This window comes from Centroberyx gerrardi, chromosome 9 (genome assembly GCF_048128805.1).
Source record: "Centroberyx gerrardi isolate f3 chromosome 9, fCenGer3.hap1.cur.20231027, whole genome shotgun sequence".
Lineage (NCBI taxonomy): Eukaryota > Metazoa > Chordata > Actinopteri > Beryciformes > Berycidae > Centroberyx > Centroberyx gerrardi.
Genome location: NC_136005.1, coordinates 810,100 through 821,318, shown reverse-complemented (window position 1 = coordinate 821,318; position 11,219 = coordinate 810,100). Strand labels below are relative to the sequence as shown.

The window sequence follows — 11,219 nt, the reverse complement described above, 5'->3', positions numbered from 1 at the left end:
TGACACCTAAAGGTGAAAAGCTGCTGCTGAAATGACTCGTTAAGACGGACAGTCTCACCTGTCATGAGGATGAGCGCTCCGCTTGATGAGTCAGATCCAGCAGGAGTGTGTGTCTGGTGTGTGTCCAGCAGGAGTGTGTGTCTGATGTGTGTCCAGTAGGAGTGTGTGTCTGGTGTGTGTCCAGCAGGAGTGTGTGTCCAGTAGGAGTGTGTGTCTGATGTGTGTCCAGTAGGAGTGTGTGTCTAGTGTGTGTCCAGTAGGAGTGTGTGTCCAGTAGGAGTGTGTGTCCAGTAGGAGTGTGTGTCTGATGTGTGTCCAGTAGGAGTGTGTGTCCAGCAGGAGTGTGTGTCCAGTAGGAGTGTGTGTCCAGCAGGAGTGTGTGTCCAGCAGGAGTGTGTGTCTGATGTGTGTCCAGTAGGAGTGTGTGTCCAGCAGGAGTGTGTGTCCAGTAGGAGTGTGTGTCCAGCAGGAGTGTGTGTCTGATGTGTGTCCAGTAGGAGTGTGTGTCCAGCAGGAGTGTGTGTCTGATGTGTGTCCAGTAGGAGTGTGTGTCCAGCAGGAGTGTGTGTCCAGTAGGAGTGTGTGTCCAGCAGGAGTGTGTGTCCAGCAGGAGTGTGTGTCCAGCAGGAGTGTGTGTCCAGCAGGAGTGTGTGTCTGATGTGTGTCCCTGCAGGTTGGACTTGTCCTGGTCTCGTGTCGAGCTGTCGGCTTCCTGTTACCGAGTCTGTGAGACCGCAGGAACGCTTCAGATCCAGATCGAGCGCAGTGGGAAGAGCATCGATCCTGCTTATGTTGCTATCCAGGTACGACTACACTTAAAGCTGCAGTAAGTGACATTTTCTGACCACTAGAGGGTGACAGAAAACACAACACATTTGTGAATAAAGCACAGCACAGCACAGCCACTGCACTACGGAGGCCCCTAAGGACAAACAGCGTGCATAACAGCTGTCACCGGTTACCTGTCTCACTTTGACAGATCTTTGTCCTGCTGAAGGTCACATGACCCACAATGACAAGTGAAGAGGCAGGTAGCAAGTTTACTAGTTTAACAAGTTTACTAGTTTAACAAGTTCACTAGTTTAACAAGTTCACTAGTTTAACAAGTTCACCAGTTTAACAAGTTTACTAGTTTAACAAGTTCACTAGTTTAACAAGTTCACTAGTTTAACAAGTTTACTAGTTTAACAAGTTTACTAGTTTAACAACTTCACTAGTTTAACAAGTTTACCAGTTTAACAACTTCACTAGTTTAACAAGTTTACAAATTTAACAAGTTTACCAGTTAAACAACTTCACTAGTTTAACAAGTTTACAAATTTAACAAGTTTACCAGTTTAACAACTTCACCAGTTTAACAAGTTTACCAGTTTAACAACTTCACCAGTTTAACAACTTCACTAGTTTAACAACTTCACCAGTTTAACAAGTTTACCAGTTTAACAACTTCACCAGTTTAACAAGTTTACTAGTTTAACAACTTCACTAGTTTAACAAGTTTACCAGTTTAACAACTTCACCAGTTTAACAAGTTTACCAGTTTAACATCTTCACCAGTTTAACAAGTTTACCAGTTTAATAACTTCACCAGTTTAACAAGTTTACCAGTTTAACATCTTCACTAGTTTAACAAGTTTACCAGTTTAACAAGTTTACCAGTTTAACAACTTCACCAGTTTAACAACTTCACTAGTTTAACAAGTTTACCAGTTTAACAACTTCACCAGTTTAACAACTTCACTAGTTTAACAAGTTTACCAGTTTAACATCTTCACTAGTTTAACAAGTTTACCAGTTTAACAACTTCACCAGTTTAACAAGTTTACCAGTTTAACATCTTCACTAGTTTAACAAGTTTACCAGTTTAACAAGTTTACTAGTTTAAAAACTTCACCAGTTTAACAACTTCACTAGTTTAACAAGTTTACCAGTTTAACAACTTCACCAGTTTAACAACTTCACTAGTTTAACAAGTTTACCAGTTTAACAACTTCACCAGTTTAACAAGTTTACCAGTTTAACAAGTTTACTAGTTTAACAAGTTTACCAGTTTAACAAGTTTACCAGTTTAACAACTTCACCAGTTTAACAAGTTTACCAGTTTAACAACTTCACCAGTTTAACAACTTCACTAGTTTAACAAGTTTACCAGTTTAACATCTTCACTAGTTTAACAAGTTTACCAGTTTAACAAGTTTACTAGTTTAAAAACTTCACCAGTTTAACAACTTCACTAGTTTAACAAGTTTACCAGTTTAACAACTTCACCAGTTTAACAACTTCACTAGTTTAACAAGTTTACCAGTTTAACATCTTCACTAGTTTAACAAGTTTACCAGTTTAACAACTTCACCAGTTTAACAACTTCACTAGTTTAACAAGTTTACCAGTTTAACAACTTCACCAGTTTAACAACTTCACTAGTTTAACAAGTTTACCAGTTTAACAACTTCACCAGTTTAACAAGTTTACCAGTTTAACAAGTTTACCAGTTTAACAACTTCACCAGTTTAACAAGTTTACCAGTTTAACAACTTCACTAGTTTAACAAGTTTACCAGTTTAACAACTTCACCAGTTTAACAAGTTTACCAGTTTAACAAGTTTACCAGTTTAACAACTTCACCAGTTTAACAAGTTTACCAGTTTAACAACTTCACCAGTTTAACAACTTCACTAGTTTAACAAGTTTACCAGTTTAACAACTTCACCAGTTTAACAAGTTTACCAGTTTAACAAGTTTACCAGTTTAACAACTTCACCAGTTTAACAAGTTTACCAGTTTAACAACTTCACTAGTTTAACAAGTTTACCAGTTTAACAACTTCACCAGTTTAACAAGTTTACCAGTTTAACAAGTTTACCAGTTTAACAACTTCACCAGTTTAACAAGTTTACCAGTTTAACAACTTCACCAGTTTAACAACTTCACTAGTTTAACAAGTTTACCAGTTTAATAACTTCACTAGTTTAACAACTTCACCAGTTTAACAAGTTTACTAGTTTAACAACTTCACTAGTTTAACAAGTTTACCAGTTTAACAACTTCACCAGTTTAACAAGTTTACCAGTTTAACAACTTCACTAGTTTAACAACTTCACCAGTTTAACAACTTCACCAGTTTAACAAGTTTACCAGTTTAACAACTTCACTAGTTTAACAAGTTTACCAGTTTAACAACTTCACTAGTTTAACAACTTCACCAGTTTAACAACTTCACTAGTTTAACAAGTTTACCAGTTTAACAAGATTACTAGTTTAACAACTTCACTAGTTTAACAAGTTTACCAGTTTAACAAGATTACTAGTTTAACAACTTCACTAGTTTAACAAGTTTACTAGTTTAACAACTTCACCAGTTTAACAAGTTTACTAGTTTAACAACTTTACTAGTTGAACAAGTTTACCAGTTTAACAACTTCACCAGTTTAACAAGTTTACTAGTTTAACAACTTCACTAGTTGAACAAGTTTACCAGTTTAACAACTTCACCAGTTTAACAACTTCACTAGTTTAACAAGTTTACTAGTTTAACAACTTCACCAGTTTAACAAGTTTACCAGTTTAACATCTTCACTAGTTTAACAACTTCACCAGTTTAACAAGTTTACTAGTTTAACAAGTTTACCAGTTTAACAACTTCACCAGTTTAACAACTTCACTAGTTTAACAAGTTTACCAGTTTAACAACTTCACCAGTTTAACAACTTCACTAGTTTAACAAGTTTACCAGTTTAACAACTTCACCAGTTTAACAAGTTTACCAGTTTAACAACTTCACTAGTTTAACAACTTCACCAGTTTAACAACTTCACCAGTTTAACAAGTTTACCAGTTTAACAACTTCACCAGTTTAACAAGTTTACCAGTTTAACAACTTCACTAGTTTAACAAGTTTACCAGTTTAACAACTTCACTAGTTTAACAACTTCGCCAGTTTAACAAGTTCACTAGTTTAACAAGTTTACCAGTTTAACAACTTCACCAGTTTAACAAGTTTACTAGTTTAACAAGTTTACCAGTTTAACAACTTCACCAGTTTAACAAGTTTACTAGTTTAACAACTTCACTAGTTTAACAAGTTTACCAGTTTAACAACTTCACCAGTTTAACAAGTTTACTAGTTTAACAACTTCACTAGTTTAACAAGTTTACCAGTTTAACAACTTCACCAGTTTAACAAGTTTACTAGTTTAACAAGTTTACCAGTTTAACAACTTCACCAGTTTAACAAGATTACTAGTTTAACAACTTCACTAGTTTAACAAGTTTACCAGTTTAACAACTTCACCAGTTTAACAACTTCACCAGTTTAACAAGTTTACTAGTTTAACAACTTTACTAGTTGAACAAGTTTACCAGTTTAACAACTTCACCAGTTTAACAAGTTTACTAGTTTAACAACTTCACTAGTTTAACAAATTTACCAGTTTAACAACTTCACCAGTTTAACAAGTTTACCAGTTTAACAACTTCACTAGTTTAACAAGTTTACTAGTTTAACAACTTCACCAGTTTAACAAGTTTACCAGTTTAACAACTTCACCAGTTTAACAAGTTTACCAGTTTAACAACTTCACTAGTTTAACAACTTCACCAGTTTAACAAGTTTACTAGTTTAACAACTTCACCAGTTTAACAAGTTTACCAGTTTAACAACTTCACTAGTTTAACAACTTCACCAGTTTAACAAGTTTACTAGTTTACCAGTTTAACAACTTCACTAGTTTAACAACTTCACCAGTTTAACAAGTTTACCAGTTTAACAACTTCACTAGTTTAACAACTTCACCAGTTTAACAAGTTTACTAGTTTAACAACTTCACTAGTTTAACAACTTCACCAGTTTAACAAGTTTAACAAGTTTACTCGCTCGCTTCATCGATTCCTCCATTATGAGAATTTTTTTCAGGAATGGGAGGGGGAGAGCTCCGCTTTTAAACAGCGAGGGAGGAGACAAGCTAGTTTTTTAAAAATGAAAAGCTGCTGGATGGAGGGGGAGGAGCTTCGTTCAGGAGCGGAATCTGACAACAAGCTTTAGAAAAGAGGAGAAAACAGCAACACAGCTGGATATTGGTTTATATCATTATGTCTCAATCAAATCTCCACACAGCAACATTAGCTTCAGGATCGAAGGTTTGATATTGTTGATTGCAGGTTTAAGATTCAGTGTCCACCAGGCACCTATGGAGGGCTTTCAGGTGCTGTAACCCCCCCTCTGGTGGCCATCTTGGAGGTCCTCAGCTCTGTGGACAGCTGATTGTGTTTCTAAATGTCTCAACAGAACTGAATGTGTCTTGTAAAAATGTCTTGTATGTGATTTGCTGCAGGTGGAGGAAGGATCAGCCAAACCTGGCAGAGATTTCACTCACAGTACAGCCAGTCTCATCCAGTTTGACCCAGGTCTGACTCAGAAACTCTACTGGAATCTACTCTACTCAGCTCTACTACACTCTACTCATCCAGGACATAAATTTCACAGTGGCTTTCTCTGTTGTACTCAGCTGTTCGGCTCTCCTCCAGTTTATTTTACTCTATTTTACCCCACGCTACTCCTTCTACCAGCATGACTTCCTTCTACATCTTGTGCAGTTTCTACCTCCCTCTGTTCCTGTGTTGGTGATTTCTCATCCTGTCCTCTCTCCTCTGTCTCTCTCTGTCAGGAGTCAGTATGAAAACCTGGAATATTTACCTGACGGACGACGGACTGGAGGAAAACCACGAGATGTTCACGGTGATCCTGAAGAACCCCAGGAACGCCGTCCTGGGCCAGAGAACCTCCGCCACCGTGGAGATCATCGACCCCAGAGGAGGTTTGATGCTTCACACACATGAACCATGCTGAAGTTATAATGTACAGAGGCTGCATCACAAATCTGCTATCAACCAGGTCAGGCTTCATCATGGAGGAACATGGGTCAACATTGGCTGTTAGTTAGTTAGTTAGCCTAATGTATAACAACCAGGCTGGATCAGGTGGAAAACAAAGTCAGGTTTCACGCTTGTTTTGGTGAGACAGCAGACTATCGAGATCCTTGTGAACAAGAAGAATGTTTTAATGTGCGAAACCCAGTCTGATCCACATCGATTAGTGAGTCCGCATTATGTTGATAAGACAAGAAACACCTGATCTCATTAAAAATTGTGAAATGAGCACAAACTCTCAAACGCAGATTTACCTGCTGTGGACACAAATAATGTGAAAATTATGTTCCTCCACCACAAACTGGATTCTGGGAAAATAACGCGAACTGGACACAACAGTTTCAACTGAAGGTTGGCCTTCAGTTGAAAGAACAGTTCAGTTTAGGCAACTGAACTACTAACTACTAACTCAGCTGTAGCCGGACCGCACCTCAAAGTCCGAGAGGCCGTGAGACCGGACATTGAGATTTGGGTCTTTCTCCCTCCCTCTCTCCTCCCAGGGAGGTGCGACCCAGACGACCTGAGGCTGGCGGAGGACGAGAAGCGACCCCCCCCTCCTCCTCCCCGCCCCCCCTCGCCCCCCGGGCCGGAGGAGGACGACCCCGTCACCGACATCGAGGCGGAGCTGCTGTGGGAGAACCCGCCCCACCCGCCCCGTGGCGACGTCCCGCACCGCCGGCCCTACCTGGACTACGGAGAGGGGGAACCGCAGGACCAGGCGGCCCCCAGCTACAGCCATACACACTACAGCAGGCAGCTGCCACTGTCAGGCACTGGGAGCACTGGGAGCACTGGACATGTGGTCAGACCTGGAGGACCAGTGACCAGGGTTGGTGTTTCTTCCAGTTCGAGCAGCCAGAAGTGTCTCTTTCCTTCTTTCTCTCAGTATATTTATCCATGTAAACTATACTGCAAACAAGGCGACAGAAACAGTAAACATGATGAAGTCTCTTTCTGGCCAATCAGGAACAAATACGTCACTTGTTGATGTAGATGTAGTAGTTTCCTCTTGGGCCGGTAAGTGTAATTTTGGGAGCTGGATGCAGCGGTGAGATGCATCATTTCCCCAAGTTTTGTCAAAATCAGATCAGTGGTGTCTGAGGTTTTCTATGTGACACATGGAGGAGCGAACAAACAATGTAGGGACAACCTTACAATCAAATGACAAACACAGCCAATATATTCATAGTTCATGTGAGTGTTGTCAGTGGAAACGGATCCATGGCAGGTTTTAGTGAACACAAAGTCTTGGAGATGGAGGGTCTGCTCCTCAATGCTAATTCTCTTAGAAGTCTTCTTCTCCCTTGAGATCCAGCATCCAGAGGAAAGAAATCCAGAGAGCAAGTCCACAAGCTGTATGACGGCAGCTCGCTGTGATGAGCAGCTACACAATAAGCTAGGCTGAAGATATCTGACCTGATGTTTAAAACATGAAGCCAGCAGCCAGGGGAAAACACTAGAAAGATTTCAGAGCATGAACTTACAGTGACTGGACTCCTCCCTCTCAGAGAAGACTGCTGTAGTCTGTCAGTCTACAAACTATGTTACCTGAATCTGTTGGTTCTTCTGGTTTATTAAGATCAGCAACTAATCAGACATCCCAAGATTACATGTTCAAGTCTTCTGGAGTAAATATTTTGAAATCCAGAACTAAGAGGAATTGAACTGATCTTAAACTAAGATAGAGTCAGACTCAGTAGGTCGGAGGAATGAACTGTTCACAACTACATAAGGATCTCTTGTAATTTTTTTGAGAGGCTCCATCCAGGAGCTGTACTGAGCATTATCTCACTGAAATAAGCAGATATAAGTTATGTTTCTGCCTATGATTCTTGATTTTTAACAATACAGAACAGCTCAGAAACAGCTATGAAAATGTTTTGAGGTTATGAGCTCAAGAGTTTGGCTTGTTTCCACTCTGAGGCTGCAAGTGAAAACCAACATCGGCAGTAAGAATTGAAAAGCTTTGAGAAAAAACACTTTGTTGTGGTCCGACCCCGTGGCTCCAAGTGCTGAACTGCTACATGGGTTCAAGCCCGAGTCAGTCAGTGAATTTTGGAAGGTGACAACAGAGGAAAGACTGAAAAGCTCTGAGAGAAAACACCTGGAAGCAGGACGTCCCAGTGGCTCCGAGTGCTGGACTTCTAAGTTAGTCCAGCTGTCCGCTCTTATGTTGCAAGTACATTTTGAAAACCAACATCCCGAGTAAAGATTGAAAATCTCAGAGAAAGAAACGCTCTGACCCAGTGGCTCAAAGTGCCGGACGGCTGCATGACAGTGTTGAGGTTTTGGGTTCAAGCCTCCGTCAGTCAGTGAGTTTTGAAGGAAAGACTGAAAAGCTCTGAGAGAAGAGCCGTGGGTGTGAAGGGACCCGGTGGAGTGACGGCATCGTCGACACTAAACCTCGAATACGTCTGAGGACGAGTGGCGGCGGGTTCGATTCCCTCGCCAGCAGAGCTGAACACACATTCCCGCTCCCCAACGTTAGGAGGGTGTTGTGACAGAGGAAGGTCAGGTTGCATCAACGGCTTTAAAACTGTTGGAAACGCAGATAGCCACCGCTTGTCTGTAGGGGTTCGTACTCTTGTTTGGAGTTTCTCAAAGTCTCTTTAAGCAGCGCCAATGTTGCGTCCAATTTTATATAGTAACTGACTGTAGGAGCCGGTGTGAATTTTCCTCCTGACAGCAGCCTGTCTGTTGTCTGTATTTCTTTGCAGCGGCCTGCAGGAGGCAGTATGCTGCTCTGTAAGCCGGACTGTTCACCGGTCAGGTTAAATAAACTGCTGACCGGTTTCAGCGATGACATTTCTCCTTCATCAGGGATCAAACCGACTCTCAGCCTTCAGGCAGAGACAGAGAAACTGATCCTGCTGAGCTGCTTCTCAGTTTCAGTTTCTTCCACTTCATCATCTTATTTCTACATTCCTTCACACTGCTGACAACAACAACACAGAAACTTAGTGAGAGAAGCGGTTCAAACCAGCAGCCTGACACATGATGAGCAGCTGTTTCTCTCACTGAGCTACAGCCGAGGAGCCGATGTTTCATCCATCAGCTTATATAACCCTTATATAGCTTATAAAAGGTTTCAAACCCCTAGTGGTGGTAACGGTGCATCAGAGCATCTTTGAGCAACAGCCACACTGCTTCTACTTCACACTCATCAGCTTATAATTAACATTTGTGAACATGAAAACAGTTGACCCAGCTTCCTGCTGCGAGTTACACTTCACCTCCTCCTGCCGCGCGCTCATAATCAGGATCTGTCAACAGGTGGCGCTAAGTAGTGATGTGTGAGTGACACATGAACCAGGGACAGAAAATATACTGAACAAAAATATAAACGCAACACTTTTGGTTTTGCTCCCATTTTTCATGAGTTGAAATAAAAGATCTAAGACTTTTTCTATGCACACAAAAGGCTTATTTCTCTCAAATTTTGTTCACAAATGTGTTTAAATCCGTGTTAGTGAGCACTTCTCCTTTGCCAAGATAATCCATCCACCTGACAGGTGTGGCATATCAAGATGCTGATTAAACAGCATGATTATTGCACAGGTGTGCCTTGGGCTGCTCACAATAAAAGGCCACTCTAAAATGTGCAGTTTTATCACACAACACAACGCCACAGATGTCGCAAGTTTTGAGGGAGCGTGCGGTCGGCATGCTGACCGCAGGAATGTCCACCAGAGCTCATGCTGCAGCATGATGATGCACGGCCCCGTGTTGCAAGGATCTGTACACAGTTCCTGGAAGCTGAAAACATCTTGTTCTTGCACGGCCTGCATACTCAGCAGACATGTCACCCACTGAGCATGTTTGGGACGCTCTGGATGTGAAGGAGATGTGTCGCACTGCATGAGGCAAATGGTGCTCACACCAGATACTGACTGGGTTTCAAAAAATGCATATCTGTAGCCCAAGTCATGTGAGATCCATAGTTCAGTGCCTAATAAATGTATTTTTTCAAGATAAAACTGCACATTTTAGAGCGGCCTTTTATTGTGAGCAGCCCAAGGCACACCTGTGCAATAATCATGCTGTTTAATCAGCATCTTGATATGCCACACCTGTCAGGTGGATGGATTATCTTGGCAAAGGAGAAGTGCTCACTAACACGGATTTAAACACATTTGTGAACAAAATTTGAGAGAAATAAGCCTTTTGTGTGCATAGAAAAAGTCTTAGATCTTTTATTTCAACTCATGAAAAATGGGAGCAAAACCAAAAGTGTTGCATTTATATTTTTGTTCAGTATAAAATGACTAAAATGCTTCTTAAAAATGCAAAAAATCCCCCGATAATTAGAGTTCCCTTTGCTGCATTTCTCCCTGTCCAGTTTGTTGTGATTCTTCGCAGTCTTTTCTTTTGTTGTAAAACTTTCTTTCATTTTCTTTTCTGTTCTTCTATTCTTTGTCACAATTTGTAAAATAAAGTCTTTACATTAACTTTACATTTTCAACTCCTGGACCGGATGGTGTAGAATCCATGTTCATCAATTTCTTGGCTCAACACAAATCCACCTCACATACTGGTTTTCATTTCTGCCATGAGTGTTTTTCTGCCATTTTGAATTTTTCTGCAAGAGCTATTTTTTGTTTCTTCACCTTCATCAAGCTGCCTGACTCTCCAAACCTTCTGTTTGGTCGTGTGTCTGCAGGTCCGTCTGTCTGCAGAGAGGAGGAGCGAAGAGCGAGTCTGGACGGTGAGACTGAGGTTTAGACCAGCGGTTCTCAACGTGGGGTCCGGGGACCACCAGGGGTCCTTGAGGGGGTTCCAGGGGGTCCCCAGCAAACTGATGAATTATTAAACTTCAGCATTATTTCATTTACAAGAAGTGAACACAGTTAGAGAATGCCGCAGAATGACTTCTGATCAGTTTCTCTGTTCTCTCTCTACCTGCAACACAGACAGTCAGGGAGTTCTGGACTAAATCATCTGACAATAAAAATATTCTCAGATTTGGGTCCGAAAGACAAAATCTCATCTAATGGGGGTCTGTGGCTCTAATGTGGACTAGATTCGGGTCCTTGTTATGAACGCAGCATGCTGATGCAGTGTCCCTCCTCTCAGTTCCACAGTCTGACTCCTCTGCGGCTGGAGGAGCTGCAGCCGGACGCCGCCGGGCGGGGCGTCCTGCAGGAGCTGCGGGTGGGAGACGCACCGCAGAGGGACACACCAGCACCCGAACCCCACCCGGCACCCGAACCCCACCCGGCACCCGAACCCCACCCGGCACCCGAACCCCAACCAATGCTACGCCAGCGCAAGGTAGGGAGACACACACACACACA

At 41.6% G+C, this 11,219-nt stretch overlaps 1 protein-coding gene across 1 annotated transcript in view; it reads left to right on the top strand.

Annotated features, from left to right (window-relative positions):
• frem1b (Fras1 related extracellular matrix 1b) overlaps positions 1-11,219 on the top strand; it is a 60,609-nt gene that overhangs the window by 45,885 nt on the left and 3,505 nt on the right. Inside the window, exons 27-32 of the mRNA XM_078285622.1 lie at positions 674-803; positions 5,331-5,403; positions 5,664-5,813; positions 6,426-6,754; positions 10,586-10,630; positions 10,999-11,196. Of these exons, the coding sequence (XP_078141748.1) occupies positions 674-803; positions 5,331-5,403; positions 5,664-5,813; positions 6,426-6,754; positions 10,586-10,630; positions 10,999-11,196 (925 nt within the window). The remainder of the gene's footprint in view (positions 1-673; positions 804-5,330; positions 5,404-5,663; positions 5,814-6,425; positions 6,755-10,585; positions 10,631-10,998; positions 11,197-11,219) is intronic.